Source organism: Plectropomus leopardus, chromosome 9 (assembly GCF_026936395.1).
Source record: "Plectropomus leopardus strain MGB_pleo_1.0 chromosome 9, ASM2693639v1, whole genome shotgun sequence".
NCBI lineage: Eukaryota > Metazoa > Chordata > Actinopteri > Perciformes > Serranidae > Plectropomus > Plectropomus leopardus.
In genome coordinates, this window is record NC_142184.1 from 5,721,853 (window position 1) to 5,744,448 (window position 22,596).

A 22,596-nucleotide genomic window follows, 5' to 3' on the forward strand; every position below is an offset into this window, starting at 1 on the left:
TGTTACACTGTTTGCACACATAAAGGCTGCTAGTCAATCTGTGTGCTCCAGCTTCGTTGTGCAGGGGAAATCTGTGTATTTAACCTTGTGTTGTAACTTGTACGTTAATCCATTCAATTGTTGTGTTGTGTTACAGAAATGTTTCTTAGTCCGGCTTTGTAAAGTAAAAATTAAGAGTGAGTCACTCAGAATTGAGACCAACATGTTAAAGGCATTGTTTGTAACTTTTAAAATATATTACGTGTTTTTTTTTACTGCCAGTGGGTAAATGAATTGTAGCATAACTTAAAAACTGAGACCTTCCCAAATTTCTCATTTGCTTATAACAGTCTGTGGACTGACTTCAATATAGAGGCAAACTCCAGTCAAACTTCTCCCAACGCCATGCTGCATCTCTCTTCAGGTCCACTACAGTGGCACATTGTGCAGCAGCAGTGAACTTAGCAAACGGCTGGCACCCACCACAACACAGAGTCCACACAGGCTGTTTCTGTCATACATTTCAGTGTTTCCCACAGAACTACGGTGTATGTGAGGCAGTGTCAGGGGGTTGTTGAATGTCTGTGTGTGTCTAAATTGAGAGGCTTTGGCTGGTCAGTGAGCACAGCGCATGCAGGGCTCTCCGTGAGTTATATTTTCCTTCAGCAGCAGTTTGTGACTTGTGGGGTGGATATTTGATCTGTCGATCTGTTTAAAGCTGATCGACTGATGATTATGATTGATGGATGAGAGGAGGAGTTTCTGCAGAGGCAAGTGAATGCAAACTTTCAGACCCAGGCAATTAACGATTAAGTTTTACTCACACTGCGACTGCCGTTCTCCGGCTGTTCCCAGAGTACGCTCTACACTCCGAGAGTGCGGTGCAACAGTATATAAGCGCACCTTATGAATGGTCCAGCTTCAAAAATATAAAGTCAATACATGGCAGCAGTTATTTGAAGTAAATGAATGTGTTGGAAACCCTAAATATTGTATCGTATCTTAAGTATCTTGATAATATCGTATCATGGGCCCTGTGGTGATTCCCACCCCGACCAGCTAGCTGTAAAGCTGCGTTGAATGGATTTGTCATTGTTTGCTTTGTGACGTCAGCTGAAGTAATTCACATATGGCAAACCATTGAAATCATGCAGTCACTGGTCCAAATGAAAGATCTGAACATTGTACGTAATAACATTATTTTAAATATGACTCTAATTTAATTTTTTTCATTATTCTGTCAACAAGAAGCCTGTTAATCCAGCCAGTCTTTGTCTCTGTTGTGGTCGATGCAGGTGTTTGCTCGTAGCTACAGAAGATGCTGACTGCAGTTCACTGAACGACCTTGGAGAAGGATTTTCTGAAAGTTACATAAAGAGTCTTTAAATCCCTTTCACATTAATCAAACTGGATGCATGTTTGAAAGGCACTTATGATTTTTTTTTTAATCATACAGCCCACTATATGTAAACAGAAGAACTAAAATGTACTCACCAATTGTGATTTCAAAGAGGCTTCACTTGCACTTCAGAATTCACATTGAGGCTGTGAAATGGTTTGAGAAACTTCCAGAGTTTTTGACCTTCTAGCACTCCCAGATTCATGAGGCAGCGCTATTGATTTAAACAGGTGTAAAGGCCCTTCTCCTGCCAAGGAAATTTAATCATGTCAGAGGGCCACCGGGTTATTGCACACGACACTGTCACCGACGCCATAGGACACTTTTATGTCACGGGGGCTAGACAATATTAATTTTAGTTTCACCTTATATTCCGGAGGAAGAAGCGGTGTTGATATCCACGGCAGCTTCCTGAGAGAACGCCACCAAAACTGAAGCACTGAAAAAGAGGATAATAAGAACATTTTTTCTTGGAAATATCTATGAAGTGCCCGAACGAGCTCTGGATTCACATTCTGCTCATATTCTGACTAAACGTATTCAAGATCTGTGCTCATCCTCCTTGAGAAATCCATTGATAGAGTTCTTTACTCTGTTGACTAAGCTAATTAAGTTTTTAAAAAATACTCTTCGTTTCATAATCAAAGCAACACTGTGATTAATTTCAATTAAGCAGAAAGCGTGCTTCCTTAAAATCACTGTCATTGCAGTGTAGCTATTAAATTTCTTATATAATCAATATGTTCAACAATTAGTAGCAGTTATACTTCAAAGTCATTAGAGGTCCACAAGTATTCCCTGTGTGTGTGTGTGAGTGTGTGTGTGTGTGTGTGTGTGTGTGTGTGTGTGTGTGTGTGTGTGTGTGTGTGTGTATGTGTGTACTCATAGGTGAGCATGCTCAGACTCATTTCAATCCCTTTTGTGAATGGCTGATTATCACAATCCGTGGCTTAAGTTCAGGGGGAGCAACAGTGTTAAGTCCTTCAGAGTGAGCGAAAGACGAGGGGGAAAGAGTCGGCATGGCCCAGAAAAATAACTGTAAGTTGATGTTCTGATTATGTTAATATTTTATACTTTTTTTTTTTTTTTTTTAGTTGTCGAGTTGATTACAAACAAGAGCATTAATAAGACAGCTAGGGTGTGAATGAATGGCACTACTAACATGCCTAGATGACACGTAACACATTTCCCTGAAACCAAAGACCTTTTGTTTGTTGCATCAGTATTCTCACCTTGCTTTGATTTCCATTTGTCTGCATTTTTTAAGGCTTATTGTATCGCATCTCGCCACTCTTGAAATCTTAAGAGAAACAATGCTTTGATAATTGTAATTGCGATTTTTATTCCTTTTTTTTTGACCTCAGGTTGTCAAGTGCCAGGCTTTTATATTCATGTGGAATAGAGTTAAATTAGAAATGAAAAGGGTTAGATTCTGTAAGAGGTGTATTGATTCTTTTTTTCCCCCCCTTAAAAACAAGTTACGTGATTGTATTGAGCCCATTGTGCAATCCTGCAGGAATTTCTTATTGCAACAAGAGGCAGATTAGCCTCACTGAGCTCTCTCTTTCCTTCTCTCCCTCTCTGACATACAGTTCAGTTCTCCATCAGGGAATATAGACCCTCAGACGAACATGTGGTCATGTCGCTCTTCCGTGACGGGATACTGGAACATGTATACCCGGCTTTCTTCAAGGCCTTGAGCCACCCAGACCATGTTGGCATTGCTCTGAGCATTTCCATGGCTGGCTATGTGCTGGGAGGCAGCTCTTACTTCCAAGCTTTACTCTTTGGCAGTGCATGGGCTGGCCTCCTTTATTACTGCTGCCACGAGATCTACGAAGGCTACATGTTGAGGAGGCTGGGCACAGATATGGCTGACATTCCAGCCAGCTACCTGGAAAACCCTGATAACGGTTTCTGGGTGGCGGAGGCGGACGTCAACGGCGAGTCAAAGGTAGTGGGAATAGTGGCGGTGACTGGGAAGAGTGGAGGGGAGGAAGGTGAAAGGTTTGATGACAGGAACGGAGGAGCGATGGGAGGAGGCACAGAGTTCGCCCAAGATGCTGGTGATGGGAGTTATGGCGAGATTTCCCACATGGTTGTGGCGTTTCAGTGGCGCCACAAAAAACTGGGTTCGCAGCTGATGAGGAAGGCACTTGATTTCTGCAAAGAGCAAGGATACACCCGCCTCGTCCTGGACATCAGCTCGCCACAGACGACGGCCATTTCCCTGTACCAGAAATTCGGCTTTGTTCAGACCGCATCCCACAATAACACGCACGCTAACCGCTGGTTCTCCAAACTGGCCAGAATAAATGTGATGCGAATGGAGAAGTTCATTTGATGGACTTTAGACCTCAGCACCTGAAACAACCTCAACTGTACATTAAGAATGAGGCAGTCATCCTCCAAAGTAAGACCACATAGGTCGTTCTTACAAGCAGAAATAAAAATCCGTATTTAAAATTTTTGTTCGGCAGCAACCTTGAGTTGTGGTATTAATTATTACAGGCAACACATTCTCATCCAAACACGTCAAATATCCCCCCTTGGTCAGTGCCGTTCAGGACTACATATAAGGAGCTGGGTATTCCCTTATGATTGTTTTTCATGTTCCAGGACAGCGTGTCAGTTAAATGCACTGCGTCACTGAAAATGTACAGCTTCTGCTCGTTAGATGCATATAGTTTTTCTCAAAATAAACTTCCAGCCTTGGTAAAACACCTCATATTTACATTTATTTCCTTGTGGAACAAAAGCTCTTGGTTATGTTTAGAAAAAACATCATGGTTTGGGTCAATATTCATACGAGAAGCAGACAGCGGGCTTCCAGATGAAAGTTCAGGGTTTGTTGGACACATCCTCCGCCCCTTCCACCTGTCTCATAGTGACTTTCCAGCTCCTTATGTTACGCTGTTACCAGAAGCATTTAAAACTGACACCATCCAGTGGCGTATCATCCTGCCACAGAAGGTGCCCTCATGTTTTCTTTAAAAATTTGCAGTAAAATAAATTCAAAATACAGCCTTTTCAAGTAAATTTAAAGTAAAGCAAAATAAGAAAGATAAGTCCCTTCCCAATGCTTTAAAAAAATTAAAAGCTTCTCCCTTTTTGCACCACCCCCTCACCTTTCATAAATAACCAACAATCCCTGATTTATTTAAATATTCAGTACTAATCCTATTCTTTTTTTATGAAAAGTTTATGTTTAAAAAAGGTATTATAGCTATAGTTTGGTTTTTTTTCATCTGGAAGACCACTGTTTGTGTCCCGTGTGGGACCAAAAATCAGCACTGACTGATTTTGAGCAACCAAACTCGAAATATGTGACATGCGAGATGCATCTCATTACATTACCTTAGTCATAAAAATACTTATTCTAAGCTAATGCATGATCTTTTTTTTTTAAACCTTACTACATTGTTTTTTGTGCCAGGCGACCACTTCATTAAGTTAACAACATTTTCTAAAACTTAGTTTCATTAACGAGATATTCTGATATCCATTGGTAGGGGCTTTAATTTAGTAAATACTCCTGTTTGTTTTCTTCAGAGGTCGAATCGTACAGACTATGTGGTCATATGGGCTGGAGGACTTGGCCTTAAGTATATTTCAATTAATTTATGCTTCTTGTCTCATTCAACACAAAAATCTCTCTCTTGTGTGATATTTGGTCACTCATATCTCTAGCTCATGGCAGTTTGAAAAAGACACATTAAATTTCATGTTTTTTCCACAAAGCAGCATTAACGATCTCAGTTTCTTTGTATTTCTTCTTGCCTTGATGTATTATGTATCCACCTGCACCTCTGACAGTTCATTGCCCTCAACAATGGAAAAACAATGAGACAATTAGTTAACTTCTCTGGTTAAGTCAAAGTGATTTATAATTTGTACATGGAAGACCAATACATCTTAATAAGGTGTTTTATTGAATTAATTATCGGCCATTAAACAGAACAAAAAAATATCCATGTTCAGTTATCTATTGTTCTCTTGTCCACTGAGGAATATAAAAATATATGTGAGAAAGGAGAAATTAAGTCATTTGGAAGCAGGAGAACTTTCTTTTTAAGCCTCTTTCCAGGGAGAAGCTGAATCCCTCTGCCTCAGAGGAATTAATGCCAGCTGACTTCTAAGACCTCACAACTCTTTGCTTAAAATACCAATGAAAAATGCAATAGTATCAGGACATTGGGAGGTTTAAAATTCTTTAGGGCTAAAAGAGCTTGCTCCGTGTGCGTGCGCGCGTGTGTGTGTGTGCGTGTGTGTGTGTGTGTGGCATTAAAAAGAGGATAAAGAGTTCAGTATAACGCAATGCATTCAGGTCATCGTACACAAGGCAGATTATCAACACCAAACAATGAAGAGAAAGCTTATGTGTGTCCATATCGGTGGTCTTATGATATGTGTGAGGAGGGACCAGACAAAGAAGGGGTGAAAGGTCGTGGGAATTATTATTTTGATGGCAAAGAGATTGATAGTTGACCCCTACCTCTGAGACGATGTAAATAATGCCTGGTTTGTACTACACGAGTTTTAGCCCTGATTGTCCGCTCGCTCCACACATTATGTTTTACGCTTTATTTGCACATTTCATATCTATCACATCAAAGTTTTGTGACATAGTATTTTATCTGACTCTGTCATTGGGGGGTGATTGATGGTGTGTCACCTAGACCAGTGGTTCTTAGCCTTTTTTGCTCCAAGGACCACTAAATTGATACACATTTGAAAAGACTTCACTTGAGAGTCCTTCATCTGAAAGGATTTAGTTGTTAGATACAGTAAAGAACAGCATTCTATAGTTGACAACTACATTTGAGGAGATAATAGTGAAGAAAGTGAAATCTATGATCAGAATAGTAAGTTTTATGACTCCAGTTCGCATTTGGTTCACTTGCGAATTATATAGAGAAAAGAAACTATTCCCCATTTTTCTGGGGACCTCCTGGTACTCCCTCAAGGACCTCTAGGGGTCTTCGGCGAGATGCTTGCCAAGCTCCAGATCATTGTTCAACAACAACAAACAACAAAACCAGCTGTGATTTAGCAAGTCATTGCAGTGTTTCCATGGCTTTTTGCTGTAGCAAACTGCTTTTCCGGTGGAGATATGGCCACAAAAAGTGTTTTTTTACCTAGACGTCACTTGCTTTTTCAGCTGGGGTTGTGCCCCTAAAGCTTGGTATTTTAAGCCAAAACATAATCTTTTCCTAACCACAACCAAGTAATTGTTGTGCCTAAACTTACCCCCGCATTTAAGGTTCAAGGTTATCTTTATTATGCCCAGAGGAAGTTTGTAGTACAGCCAGCAACAACCAAGAAACAAGAACACACAGTAACAACTGCGCAAAGTAACACATCCATGGTTTGCAAAAAACACACATTGCCTTTTTTTCTGGGGATTAGGTTGGTTCAAAGATGTGACTGAAGTACGAGGAGAAGAGAGGGTGGAAGGTGGACTATCGAATGCAATGTTTCTGTAAGTTATTAGCCTAATAACTTACTCTAAATGCTGCTTTGTCACTTTTTGACTTTGATATTCTTTAGTTCTCTCCCCAACCTCAGATTGTGGTTCGATGTGTACATCACATGATATAATCATCAGCGATTCGTCCAGGTGAAAGATCTTGTAGTGTGTGACTCTCTGTTGCAGTGTAGTGTGAAAACCATGACTTCAAGACTCCTGATTACAAAGCAAGTTGTGTAATGTGAATAGCACAGTGATCTGACGACTTTGAAAGTTATGTAGCCTAAGGAGCACTATACCGTCTGATGCCAGCAGGATATTGTCTTAATAAACCTTGTCAGCTACAAGCATTGTGCACCATCAGCTAAACAACGCAGAGATACAGATTTCTTAACCTACATTGCCTCAGAACTCCCCCAAAAGGTGATTTAAAATTTCTGAAATGTTATCAGCACCACACAGTCCCTGCTTATCTTAGAAGAGTGTGTGTCCACGGTGAGCTTACATAAAGGGAAAACATCAAGCAACCAGTGTGCGCAGTGACAGGTGTGGCCTAAATGAGTTTCAAGAGGGAGTACTGTATGGATGGAGCAGCTTGGCACTGACACACTCACTCACACACACACACACCGTCAAAGGCCCTCGGGCATCAATCATTCCTGCTGAGGCCGTCAGAAAAAAATTAGGCAGGTGGCCAGCAGGCAGGTGCTGAACTAGCCAGAGGAAGATGAGCCTTAATGCTGGCCAACCTGTTGTCATCCTCGCACAATTACCAGTACAATTGGCCTCAAGGTAATGACAGCTTGATTGTAATTCCACTCATACACATGCTCCACGGATGAGTCAGTTGGCATTTTGGGGATATGTTAGGGGAAAAGGCTTTGCAAACAGTCACAAAAAAGTCAGAATTGCTGCAGCTACAGCGTCTATAAAAAAGTATTTACCCCCATCAGATGTTTTCATGTTTTAGTGCCTCACAACATTGAATCAAAGTAGATTTAATGTTCCTTTTTTTGGCACTGATCAACAGAAAAAGACCCTCTTTGTCAAAGTGAAAACAAATCTCTCTCTGCATAAGTATTCACTCCGTCCAAGTCAGTAATTAGTAGATGCACCTTTGGCAGCAAACACAGCACGTCTGGGTGCTGCAAATTTCCCCACTCTTCTCTACAAAACTGCCCGAGCTCTGTCAGGTTGCAGGGGGATCGAGAGCGAGCAGCCTTTTTCAAGTCCAGCCACAAACTCTCGACTGGATTGAGATCTGGCTCGGATCTGGCTCAGTACCTCCAGGACATTGACATTGTTGTTTTTAAGCCGTTCCTGTGTAGCTGTGGCTTTCCAGACACGTGTATTTCCACTACAATCAGTTGAAACCCCTCAACTGCACACAGGTGATCTCCATTTTACTAATTATGTGACTTCTAAAACCAGATGGCTGCATCAGTAATGATCAGGTGTGCCTTATTAAAGGGGGCAGATATTTGTAAATATGTATTTTACATTTGTAATTTATTTGCACAACTGCAGAGATCTTTTTTCACTTTGACATGAAGCAGTTGTTTTCGATTGACAAGTATAACAAAAGTCACATTTAATCTTATTAGATTCAATGTTGTAAAACACTTAAACATGAAAATGTAGGTGGAGTGAAACATAGTGTGAAATTTCAATTTTTCATGGATGCATGCAACAGCTGAGAGATAATTACATTTATTAGCATAATGAAATACTTAATGAGAGTTGTGCTGACTTCAGAGACAAACTTTTATTCTCTCTTACTTTTTGCGGTATGAAAGGTGCGTAACAAAACAAAACATAATAGGGCTTGGGCAGTATCAAGGTATTATGGGATACTGGGTATTTAGAAATCCCAATTGTATGATTTTCATCACAGCTGCTCTTTCTATTAAACTGATACAGAGATGCTGTATTGAGATGATGTATTGTAGTGCACAGCACGTGCCACCAGAGGTCAGTTGAGCTAAGAATGATGGTAACTGCGAGTGGTGGGAATAACATTACAGGACTAGTAAATTAAGTCTTTGACATGTTTTGGCCTTCAAGCCTTCATCAGGAAGTCAAGCAAACAGATGTCAGTACACAATAGGTCTCTTTTAAAGTGGTACTCCCCCAATAGGAAATTTCCACTTGATAATTGGTTGGTGGCCTGCAGAGGGTGTCAACACATTAAATGTCCAAAAGATGGTGCTATTGAGGCCAAAACTCAACTCAACAAACAATTGGTAACATCATGAAATCAATTGAATAACAAAGTGAAGGAATACTATAACAAGACATTCAGCTTTAAAGAAACCAAATGTCATTTACAAAAACGCAGAGAGATCCAGTTTGTTATTTAATTCAGGGTGTTTAGCAGCCTGTAATTTATGGATCCAAAAAGCTTCCCATTGGTTGAGCTGCTTTTGTCTGTTACCTTTTCTAATGGACGATGGGATGTGATCAATGCCAGAATGGCTGTTAGCTTTTGGGATAATGGGATTTTGGTCCAGTGGAACATTTTTTTATATAATTGGGCTTCGGAATTTTATGGCTGCAAAATAATGGGCAGTCCTTGAAGGATGCTTCAGATTCAACCAACCACTGTGATGTCTGTGCAGCCTTGCAATTTTGTCCAATAAATCTGACCAATCATACCAGTTCCCCACATGTTCCTCACCAACTAATTTCCTTGATTCTGGTTGTGAAGATGCAGACATGTGCAACACAAACCTCTGACTTTACAAACAAAAATCATTTCTAAATATCAAAGCAGTTCCTTTATGCTTGGCACGAAAGTGGGGATGAACGTTTTGTTTTGCACGTTGTGTTTCAGCATGCATTGCATTTTTTTAAAAACAAAAAATGCAAAAACTGCCATGAAATCAGTCATTTTTGGCCACGACTATCCCAGAAAAAGACTGCAAAATCCTGGAGACTGCTGCATATTAGACACACATAGCATTGTACTCTGGACAATGTCGTACATGCTACAACGACTTCTATCACCAGCAGCTCAGTTTTAACTTTTTATTCGTTTGTTTTTTTACACAAATATGGTCATATACTGTATAGCTCAGTGAAATTTGAGGAAGGTATGAAAAAATATTTACTGCCCAAATCTAATAGGGACGTTTCATCCATCTGTTTTTATTGGCCGAAGAGTTCTTCCCAATTTGAGATAAGATGAGATCAATGAAATAGGCAGACTCTCATCAAAGGATGAGCTCAAGAAATTCAATAAGAGAACATCTCTTTGTCCACTACTTTTAGGGTGTGTGTGTGTGTGTGTGTGTGTGTGTGTGTGTGTGTGTGTGTGTGTGTGTGTGTGTGTGTGTGTGTGTGTGTGTGTGTGTGTGTGTGTGTGTGTGTGTGTGCAGGGATTATCTTGAGCACTCCTGCGTTCATGCATTCCCACTGTGAGGTATTTCTTGTGGTGTTTTATTAATCTGACTCGGATCAAGATCGAAGCCATCTTGTTTCTCAGCGGAAAACAGCCAAGATATCTCACAGCAAACTTTGATGACACTTTTAAAGTAATAACAAAGCAGGTAATCAACATTGTAAGCAGCACCTGTGTGTAAACAGGTCTGTCTCTTTTTCTTTATTAGCACTCTTATTGAATAGGCAAAGATTATGGAGATTAATTGCATCAGGATAGCAGTCGCCTATGCGCTTTTGTCGGAGAGCCAGAGGTAGATTTGTTTGGATCATACATCATCATATGCTATTCACCACTGCCTTGCATAATCATTTTTCTTTGTTGCACCACGGGAAGTTACTTTTTGGCTGCATCACTGAACTTAACTGCAAGAGACAACCTGGCCAATTACTTAAATATTAAAACACAAGCAGCAGCGATATAATACACAAGAACTGCATCCTGCACCGTCAATCCGCTGCATTTTACACACCCGAAATTATGCAGAATGTGCACCTTTTTTTAACTGAATAATTGGTCAATTATTTTCTGCATGGCTCAAGAATGATAAATATGTTTCTCTCATAAGAGCAGAGCATTAGAGCACAGTGCACACTCTGAGACACTAACAGGTAAAGCATGAGGGGAAATGTACTTACTGGATCCTTTAAATGAAAGCGTACAGTACAACATCAACATGTATGAAACCACAATTAGTGTCTTATTACAATTCACGATTGGAAGTCAAATTATAGAGATAAATGTGCGATTAGATGTCGTTAATGAGTCAGTATTAAATATGTTTACACCACAGTGAACTTTTGCATCGTGGATAAATGTTCCAGACAATATTCGGCAGCGGCTCGTTTGCTGAGCTGCAGCTCGGCTGCAAGAGGACTGCTGGGATTTGGTCAAGGAAGTAATTGGACACAACAACAAAAGCAAAATTGATCACAGCTGTTGTAATTAGGAGAAATATGGGACAATCAATTTTTTTCATGTTTCAGGCTCGATGCTGTGTTTGCCACATTAACTGCATTCTAATATACAGGATAGTGTAATAATTATAGCGTGATCCTCTTATGGTATGCTGTGCTTAAAACTGAGTCTGCAATATTTTAGGATAATGAACCAAGAGACTCAGATCTCAATCACAGTAAGAGTTTTGCATATTATAGAATAATATGAAATGCAGGTTTGAATAGAAAGACATTTAAGGGAGTGTGTGGAAGCTATTAGAGTAGGGAGGGGGCTGAATCTTATATTTCACTTTATAAAAAGCCTTCCTCTGTGTTATTAATATTTTCCTTGGACTCTACCCTTAAAAACTGTAATCCTCTCCCCCCATTACCTCAAAGCAAGAGCCTATATTTGTAGCAAACATAACAAAACAGAAAAAAAAACAAATCCAGTCTCTCATTTTGGACAAATTGCTGTTAAATAAACAAGTGACTCAGAGACCAGCTCTGTGGATGCTGAAATAGTCAAATGATGCAATATTTTCATCCCACTAAGGATTCCAAACAATTAAAAAACATTAACTTTTGTTATGATTTTATGCTGAATAATTGATCTGATTATGTTGTAGTCTGATAGGGTTGAGATCTTCAGCAAGTCCTTTAACTGATACAACCAAAAAAAATTCCTTGTTCCAGCCTGTTTTTAGTCTGAAGTTGTCAAATACAACCGCTTTGTCAGTGATTGCGGCATAACATACTGACGCCAAAAGCCACATTTGCAGCGCTGTGATACACTGTCAGTAGGCTGGAAGGCACCTGCTGCAGCAGTATGATACACCGTTGGACAGCATCAGGTTGAAATACTACCAGTAACTATGTTATATAAGGAACAAGGTCACTATATGTGGTGGATGGGTCCAACAAACCCCAGACTTTCAGCTGGGAGCCTGGTGTTTGCTTCCTGTATGAATGTAAAGCCATACCACAATGCTGTTTTCTACACCAAGCGACTAAACACACCTTTATTACCCATGACACACACAAAAGCCACTAAACCTCACAAGGAAAGGCTGAAATAAAATATAAATCTGCACCCCCACCTCCTCCTTCTAATAATTGTCATACACTCCCTAACTCACAACATTTGACAAGCATAAGTCATGATCCAATATGTGTTGGAAATCATTAATTTCTGATGATATACAGCACAATTTGGTCATATCTCCAAGTTTCCAGAAGTATTGAAGGAAGTGAATAAAATCGGTCCTATCTCAAATGGCCATTAAAATCCAGCTTTGATTGATCTCTATATTAACTAAAGAAGTTATTTGACGAGGAAGTTGGGAGACAGTCCTTAATCACACTCGTTCAATGAGTCATGGATTTAGTTGTGCTGCGGTGAGGATATCTGGCACGTGTCAACGGAGTGAGGAAAGGATAATGTCTCAGTCTGGGGGTGAGATTTGTGCTTCAGACCTGTTGTGGACTTCGATTTCTCCTCGAGGAAACTAGGATGCACGGCCGTCGTCTCCCAGTTATGGGGCGCTTGTTGCCATCTGTTATGTAACTCCATACATGCCATCTGCCATATCAGGACAGATTATGTATTCGTTTGCTGTGCTGCTGTTTGCATTAGCTGCTATAACACCAGTTATATCTGCGTATCATTTCTCCTTCTTCTCATTTTAGTCAATTTACATGTATGGACAAATCTTGCACCTGGTACATATTTCAAAAAGACTATTAAAGTGTCAAATTAAAGCGATTATTGTCTGGGATGTTGCTGTTTTGTAATTGATGGGCTCGAAGCGAGCGAACGGCGTGATGTTTATAAATCTCAAAAAGCTGTCTGTTGTAGAGCTTTGTGTTCCCCTCAGCCGGATGTCACTGTCTGCGCGGAGCAACAAGACGAAACACGGTGTGACTGGAGAATGTGCAAGGTGAGACGTGAGCTCTAAAGTGAATCAAATGGTTCATGCGCCGGGTATTGACTGCCTTTGGAAGCTTAATAGGAGATTTAATAGGTCCAGACAGAGAAACAACTTACATTTTTCATGAGGCTATTTCTCAGGGGTATTCATGTTTGGACAAGCTGACAAACCTACATGATATTTATAAACAGTGTGTTGTGGCCGCTACAATTCATGTGTCTCTGAGGATCATTTTGGGCTGGATTCTTTCTTCTCAAGCAGAGGGCCCCAAATGGATTTCTCTCAGAATGAAACACAGACGTACTTGCTCAGAGAAAATAGGCTCTGCGGCACAGTACAGTTTCTTCACTATGTAGCGCTATGGATAAATACCTCCGGATGCTTTATCATAAAGAGCCAACAAAGGCAGATGACAGCGTATAATTCAGACAGGATGCAGTTAATACACCGTACCCGAATCTGTGGAAACATGCACAGATAGATAGAAAGATTTTTATTTCTGTTTTGGGGGTTTATTTGTTTGCTCTCTGCATTTTGCAGGGCTGAAGGAATTACTAATATACCACTAATCGGGAACAGCAAATACATTTTGAAATTTTGTACTGACGCCGTGATTACAGTCTCTATTAGTGTAACTATAAAATGTTAATTAAAGTATTTGCAAAGTGTTAATACTGAACATTTTGCTGACAACGTGTTTTGTTTTCCTTCAATATCTGCTCGTAGCAACTAAAGCATGATTAAATTTTCTCATGGTTATGTTCTCAGCGGTTATGTTCCCAAGTTATTGTTGGGAAGAAATCTTTTTCTAATCGTCAAGACCCTGAAAAACTATTATCTTAATCAGCTTCTCACTGTGAGCAATGTTGTCCCACATTAACATTTTCTGTTAAATGTTTTAGTTGCACACCCAAGAGATTCCTGTATTTGTGTTTTTCATTCTTGCTATGCTCTTCTTGTTGGTTTGAGGTCATGTTATTCTAAGATCAAATTAGGATTCAGCATTTGAGCTTATACAGAAATACAGAAAAATGGAAAAAAGTTCCATTACTCCCCTTATTAACATGTTGGCATCTGCATGTGTGTGTGTGTGTGTGTGTGTGTGTGTGTGTGAGACAGTGAACCAAAACAGTTGTTTCATGAGTTGGTTCACTAATGGCAGGTGAACGTCACAAACTGGGTTATGTGGTGGTAGCTGTAGGTGGTTTGGCTCTTTGCTCCTATGGGTGGCACGTTAGCTTGCTGCTCTTATATTTAGGAACATCATAGCTCTGTTGTGTCATCGTCTGACTCTCTTAGTATTGTCTTTTTGTTGCTTTTGTCCAACAAACCCAGGACTTTCATGCAGAAGTCCAGTGTTTGCTTCCTGTATGAATATAATGGGGTTTTTTTTCTAGTCCTTACCATGACTCTTTTGCATAAACCTAACCTTCTGCGCTCTTGTTGCCTAATCTTAACCATTTTCTACTGTAATCCCACCATGTGCTTTTGTTAAAACCTGGTGTCAGTAGCTGCATCAGAGAACGTCAACAGCAGACACAGAGGGGTACCTAAAGTGTAATATGTAGATGTGTAAACTGACAAAGTGCCAATATATGACGAGTTGGGACAAGAACTGTTGGGGTATTTGTGTGGTTGTTCAAATGCACCTTTGACGGACCTATGGGTGAGTCACAAAAGTGAATGTGACATGTAGTGTTACTATATACTTGTTGAGTGGTCTCACATAGCCAGACCTATATCACTTTGTGCCAATCACAGTTGTCTTGGGCGACACAAAGCCCCGAATGCAGCTACAGAGCTCTTGCAAAATAGAGGGGAACTTCTCTTGGTGGAATATTTGCACAAAATCCCTGCAAAAACAAACAAACAAACAAACAAACAAAAACATAAAACATTAAAACTCTGGTGTTTTTTTACCAAGCAACTTTTGTGCTACCACACATGGATTTGGTTTTAAGCCAAAATATGATCTTTTTTCAGCCATAACCAAGAGATATTTATGCCTAAACCTAACATGCAGAAATCATTTTACTGTCTGAAATAGACAGCCAATGGCAGCCTTATACCCACAGTCTATTACTTGCTGAGTAATACATTCACTTTGGGTCTTTTTCTGTTGATCAGTGTCAAAAAAGCAACATGAAAACAAAACAGATCGAGAGAGAGCAAGGCTCGAGACTTTCCCAAAGATAAACAGAGATCAAGCAGTCTTTTACAGGGTTAGCGTCACAGAAAATGAGATGCATCCCGCCTGCAGACTCGCAGCTCTCTGACTGGGCTGGCAGCGGCCTCAGCCATCCGATGCTCTCTCTCCTGTGGGAATGGATTTAGTTGGATTTTTAATTATCCGACTCTGATTTCTAAATTAGTTTTTTATGCCAAAACTAATAATAACAATAGACAGTGATGGATCTGGGGAGAGTTGAATATGCTTATGAGGAGACAGATTGTTCTCTCTCCCGGCCTTCAGAGACTACCACCCCCACTTAGAGGGCTATAAGCAAATAAAAACACTTGTAAGACAATTAAATGACACAATTACAGCAAGGTCTTAATCATTATTCTTGATAGAATGAGAATAGGAATAACATCCATTCACTTCTCATTGATACCCATGCCTCATAATTAAAATATTTTTGCATTTTGAAGCTTTGTTCCTGCTAAATAGTTGAATGAGAATAAGAAAGAAGGAAAAAAAAACGTGTTTTGTTTTTTAAACACGCAACATCAAATATGCTGACGTGAGACAGCAAAATAAATATGATGATTTTCAAAAATGTAACACTGGAGCCTGCAAGTGAAGCAATCCTGGATGGTGGAGACAGTGCCTTCTTCAAATCACAGCAATAAGTCTTCCTCTCCAACTGGGTGAAAGCTCACCCATCCGTCCACCCACACACAGACTTGCTGTCACACACAAACACACACATACACACACACAGACTCCCAGACAAACCTTCATCCTTCATTTACTGGCACCGTCTCTGTGTCCCTCTGTACAGCTCACGCCAGTATCACTATATTTGACCGAGCGACACCACGAGGCTGACACTTCGAGGTGAAAACACATGATTATTACCCAAAGGCAACATACTGTATCCTAGCAGCTTGGACAGCAGCTACAGAGGAGGACAGACAGATGGATATTTACTAATTTTGTGTGCTGCATAGAGACTGAGCAGTCTGCTTTGGATCTCTCGGTGTGTGCCGTCTGCGGGTTTGGCAGTCGAGTCCTAGCCGAGACCCTCTGAATAAGCACATCCTCCTGCTCGCATCTCAGGAGACTTAATTGTTGCTGGACATTGTTTGTGATTCCTGCCAAGTTGCTGGAATAGTTTCCTTCTCTTGCAGCTTTTTGTAACCCACGCACAGCAGGTTCCCCGTGCTATTATTCTCGGCCCATCATCAGATTCATGACTATGGAAAAAAGCTGATGAGACCAAAATAACCGGCGTCTGAGTTGCATCATCAGTCACATTACGTCCTCAGGGTCAAACACACAAACCACGAGGTCCCGATCGTGCTTGCATCTTAAATTCGCTGTGATTTTCTGCTTGTCTGACTGATGTGTTATACAGTTCATACACTGGCAAAACTTTGCTGAACTGTGTAATGAAATGTATTATATTTCATATCATTTTCATCTTAAGAATTTTATTGAAGATTAGAAAATAATCAGGCGAAGATAAAAAAAAGATTCATTATTAAGTGAAGATACAAATTAAAGCCTCTAATGATTTAGTAAGAACAACAATATTTACATATATTACAAAAATTATCTTCCAAGTTCATCATGTCACTGAAGCATTGAGTGAAAAAGCCTCAGATCTCCAGAAAATAGAAATTTAGAATCTAGTCATGCTAGCAGCTTTGTGAGGTCGTACAAACTAGTGATTTGAGCTGAGTGATAACATGCAGTGATGATGCTAACACACTAAAGTTTACCAGATAAAGTCAGCGCCGGGCTCTCAGTGAGCATTTTGTCACCATGGTTTTTGCAGAGTTTCCTGCAGCATTGACACTCATCGGCCCATGATGGTAATTTTTCAGCCAATTCAGCAAGTTGACTTGGCAATGGAGAACGTCCTCGAAATGGCAGTTCAGTTCCTATACTGGCTAATTAATGTCTTGAATCCATCCTATCCTTCTTTTGGTTTCCCTTTTTAAATAACGAATACAGATTACCGCCGCCTGCTGGTATGAAGAATTACTTCCTCTCCATACTTGCTGTTAGCTGTAGTATTTGCAGTATGTTCAAGTGTAACTTTTTGTTTGGTGGCTAAAAATCCACTGACTCACGAAAAACAACCGTTTTTATTGTTTTTGATAGTGTTGTTGTCAAGATCATACTAACCAAGACCAAAACTTGACCAAAACCAGAGTTTGCCAAGACCAAGACAAGACAAGACCAATACCAGCAGGGCGAGACAGAGTCATATACGTATATATATATATATATATATATATATATATATATATATGTATATATATATATATATATATGTGTGTGTGTGTGTGTGTATATGTGTACAATTTTCCTCTGATTTCTATGAAGGGTGGCAGCCATTATCTGTGACAAAAAAAGCAAAAAAGCAAACTAGACTTCTGTGATTGGCTGGATTTGTAGAGGGAAGTTTTCCATCCAATCGCAGTACTTAACAAATAAATCTGTTGTGGTCTTGAGCAGTCTCAATTAAAGATCCAGAGTGCACAAGAGACCGAGACAAGGCCAAGTCAAAATGTGTTTGACACCGAGTCTAGTACGCTGCAACATTACCAAGTCCTGTGAACGTGTGTAATGTTTTCCAGCTCTCCAGCCAATAAGTGATGTCAAATATGAGGGCATTTTTAAGAAGCGCTTTATACCACATATATATATATATATATATATATATATATATGCCTCATGTACCATAGTACATGAGGCATTGATATAATACATATGAAATGTACAAATATAACAATGTGACGTTTACATGGTTTTCAGAAATGTAAAATGCCAACATTATCTTCAGGTGACTTGGCTGCATCTGTCCCAACTTTCCTGGCATCCCATCCAATAGTTATTGAGAAATTTCAGTGTGGACCAAAGTGGTGGACTGACCGAAAGACCGACCGACATTGACTGACATGACATTGCCATTCCTTCATTAATTAAGCCTTTAATCATATAAGAATAAGATTAGAAGAGACACTTACATCTAAAGGTTCATCATGTCACTGAAAGATTGCTGTGAAAATTCCTTTAATATCCATGTTCGGGTAAACAGAAAGCGACAGCGACACACCATTACAAACTCATTTAGTGTGGGATAAAACAACTGAGGCAAAGCCCCTGAAAGCTTCTCAGCAGTTTGAATTGATCTTGATCAGTGTTTCAGTTACGAACAGACAATGGAAATACATGAAGAATCATTGTGGCACAGAGTGAATCCGACACACAGTATTATCTCGCCTCGTAAATATCTCTGCAGAGAGACACAGGGAAATGAACTCTCAAAAGCACAGTAAATAACAGCGTTCAGTGTCATACCAGAGCTGCGTGCACGCTGCTCCGCACTTGACCTTGAGGAGTTTCTACTGTCAGTTTCCAACCTGTTTATACTGCTATATTACACCGTATTCTAATGGTATTCTTCTGCTTTGGATGTTAAAGAACGTGATTACTGAATACACAGAATGATATGCAAAATAAGGTTGTAGTCCCACACTTCCACACACAAAAGGCGCTCTTGTTATCAATTCAGTACTCGTGTCGCAGCGTAACACTGCAGCTCTGAAAGCCACCAGCCTTCACAATGAAGCAATCCAAGTGTTACTGACATGTTTTGTATCGTACAAGTCAAATCCCTCTTGGATTGCCGATTATAATAACGATGTGACGATGAGTTATTGGTCCCTGTGGGGAGGTTCACTTTCTGTTTGCCCGCTCTACAGGGAAGCACTGGTTCAGGATGCAGTGTGTTGCTGAAGGACACTTCAGCAGGCCAGATGATTGCTAATAGAGGAGTCTAAACCCAGATCCTCCAGACGACAGAGATCCCAACTGGCAAAGCTAACTCGCTGATCTTGATGCGGTGTACAGAAAGAGGATAGTGGATGTTTTTGTGCTGTTTCCTGCACTCTGAGAGATAAGGCGCTCTGGCCCATTAAGTTTACTCCTCGATTAAATGCAGAATTTGTTTACTCGCACTTTTAATTCAGTTCATGGCGCGCCAACAGCAAGGTTGCTCTAACCCTTAGCAGGTGAGGGAAAGACACAGCAACCTTATTTACCGAATTACAGATGCGTTCGGGTAGTCGTGCCAAGGGTGTTTTAGATTGAGATGCGGCCGTGAATGGAGGGAGGTATTCATGTGGGAAAATGAATAAACACCTCCAGTCCAGGGACTAGATGTTGTGACATGCCCGCTGAACATCTCGATAAGTGTTGTGGCGAAACAGCCGAGGAGAAAGGATGTTGGCCCAGATAATTGCTCACATTGGTAGTAACATTTAGCTTTTGTCAAACAAGAGCATCCAGTCAAGCGGTCAAACGGGCCCCTAACTTTCTTTCCATAACTGCCATCAGAACTGAATCTGAGCTGTAACACTCGTATAATAGCTATTATTAGTTCATTATTTTGGTCATCAGAACCTGATGAAGGTAATACACAAATGTTTTCTGTCTTTCCTTTACCACATCCACTTAGTTTCATTATGCACTACAGTTTTTCATTCTCAGTGGAGTTTCTCTACAAGTCTGAGTTGGGGTTGTACAGATGGCCTCGCAACATATTCTCAGTGCCTTTGCCTGTTCTACATCCAGTCTCACGAGAGCTCAATTGGCTGATTTTCCTGAAGAAAAACAACCATAATCTAATCCCGATCAAGCATTAATTGTGTATCCTGGCCAGCCCACTTAGTCACAACTTTATCTAAATGTTTGGGTTTTTTTTACATGTAAATCTTTCATCAAAGTTCACCCCCCAAATTTTGCAAGTTCTTGATTGCTTGTCTGGTAATAAACAATGACATTTACCTCCTTTGTTACCGTGTTTATTTTAGCGAGACATTGCTGCATTTCCATTGTGCAATCAAAAGTGGGTTTTTTGGTGAGAATCTGTGATATTTCCAGCAGCAACTGTGGAACCAAAACTGGGTCTTTTTTAGTAAGACATTGATAGCATTTCCAGAGGCAACTGTGCAACCAAAACTACATATTTTGTAGAGAGGCATCATGGAATTTCCAATCGTGATTGTGGCTCCAAAAGTGGATGTTTTTAGAGAGACATTGCTGCATTTTCATTGCTGGTTGTGCCATCAAAAATGATCGTTTTTTAGCGAGAAACTGTGGTATTTCCAGCAGCAACTGTGGCACCAAAACTGGGTGTTTTTTTAGCGAGACACAACAGCATTTTTAGTGGCGATTGTGGTTCCAAAACTGGGTGTTTTTTAGAGAGATATTGCTGCATTTACATTCCCGATTGTGCCTTCAGAAATGGTTGATTTTTAGTGAGACATAGGCGGTATTTCCAGTCATGATTGTGGCACCAAAACTGAATACCAGTTTGTGCTTAAACATATCCATCACCATAACTATTTTTTACATTTAGAAAAATATAAATTGAAAAACCTAAAGTGGGGAAGTAGACTTCAAGATGGCCAGTCCTCTCATTGAATCCTTTATTTGGACATATGTGTCATGTTGGCTCTCCAATGAGAATCAATGCTGTTAGTATTACAAGCACCAAAATATCAATTTTAACATCTTCAGGTTTGACAAAATGTTGTTACTGTGCAACCAGAGTAGTGTAGTGAGATTAGGTGAAACTGAAGGGTCGAGGCTGATAAGTTTCAACTCAGCAGAAGGTGCAGCATAATTGGACTGAATGTTACTCTGTGAAAGGCTGGTTTTTAGCCCCTGTTAGAAAACACGAGGTAAACAAACAGGAAGCCATAAAAACCTTGCGAAGCAGATGTTAGTGGCTAATTGTGAATGAACACCAGTGGGGAAAATGAGTGCTGTAAGTGGTCGTCTGGGTTGAAGTGTTTGGTTTTTTTTTTTCACATACCATCCAGATTAATGGCCCCCAGCATGAAGGTGATCAAAAGCCATCAGCTCTGATTCATAAAATTCCACTGGAGACCAGTTCACAAAAAATAAGTCCAATCATTCAAATCATATTCATGTAAGACTTATATAGTCACATTTCAATCAGAAGCACTAATCTTTAAAATTACGTCTTCACGTAAATTGCACCTGACTTTAACATGAAAAACGTCTTTAATAATGAGTTAGATTGTCAGGAGAAACGTAACAGCACCTGTATTGGAACAGATTCACTCCAAAGTGAAGCATAAAAACATTTATTTGGATTATTTGTATGTTGATAGTCAGAGTTACAGGGTTAAAGTCTAACTGAAATTAAAATTCATTTTGGCTAATCAGTATATATTCTTGGCGTTTTGACTTATTTGATAAAGTTTTATTCCTTTTTCTGCAGTAGACCCTCCTAAATTAGTTTTCTCCAGGAGGCAGAAACCTTTGGTACTGACTGACAAACAGTCTGTTCAGGTAATTTGATTCAGTTTCTGTGTAGGCAAGTAAAAAAAACTAAATCATAATGTTATTTTAATTCCAGTGGCTTCACTGGCATGTTTAACCATCACTTAGTCCCATCTGTGACTACTAGGGATGTCAACAGTTAACTGCTGAGAATATAGGTCCAGAGGTTGATGTTCCAACTTAAGTAACTTAAGTAACAAACCTCATTTTGAGCTGGAAAACTCCTTCGTCATAGAATTTGTAGCGTAGCGTATTGCTAACCTGATTTTCTAGAATGGCAATATTATGTCAAACTGAAATGGCCGCTTACAGTGGGAATGTATCTGAAACCGTTATTCGGAAAGCACAAATAATGCGATGGAAAGGATATTTACTCCATCAGATGTTGCTCGTTTTTATTCTTGAATGAAAATCATGGCTGACATGTCTGTGTTTCAGCCTCAGAGTGACTTTGATTTCACTAAATACTCATTTCATCTGCTACCCAATATTAAAAAGTGATTGCTGTATTCTGTTGTCGCTCCCTCACAGCAGGCAGCAGACTGAGGGCAGTGAGGGTAGTGATGAGTGGGTCAGTGTACTTAATTAAGAAAGAAAGTTAGAAAAATGGTACAAAAATACAAGGAAATCACATGAAAAACAGCTAAAACTGTAATGGTAATTAACTTTCCCCTTTTTTTATTTTTAATAATTTTCTCCATCTCTCTTTTCTGTCTCCCTTTTCATTTTTCCCAGTTCATTTTCTTATCAGTTTTTTCTCATTTCTTGCAGTTTGTGGAGCATTTTTTAGCCAAGATGTGCACTGCATTTTTTTAGCCATGTTTTCAAAAGAAATCAAATCAATTTGCTCAAGTTTCAAAGGTTTAAATGCCTGTGAAAAGCATCTGAA

At 39.8% G+C, this 22,596-nt stretch overlaps 2 protein-coding genes across 2 annotated transcripts in view; both read left to right on the plus strand.

The window, feature by feature from the left end:
• Positions 1-22,596, plus strand: part of pfdn4 (prefoldin subunit 4) — an 85,979-nt gene that overhangs the window by 37,669 nt on the left and 25,714 nt on the right. The window lies entirely within an intron of this gene.
• LOC121946499 (N-acetyltransferase 8B) lies at positions 2,360-5,121 on the plus strand. The gene is made up of 2 exons (XM_042491084.2): positions 2,360-2,416; positions 2,971-5,121. The coding sequence occupies exons 1-2, from the start codon at positions 2,398-2,400 to the stop codon at positions 3,720-3,722; spliced, it is 771 nt and encodes a 256-aa protein (XP_042347018.1). The 5' UTR covers positions 2,360-2,397; the 3' UTR covers positions 3,723-5,121.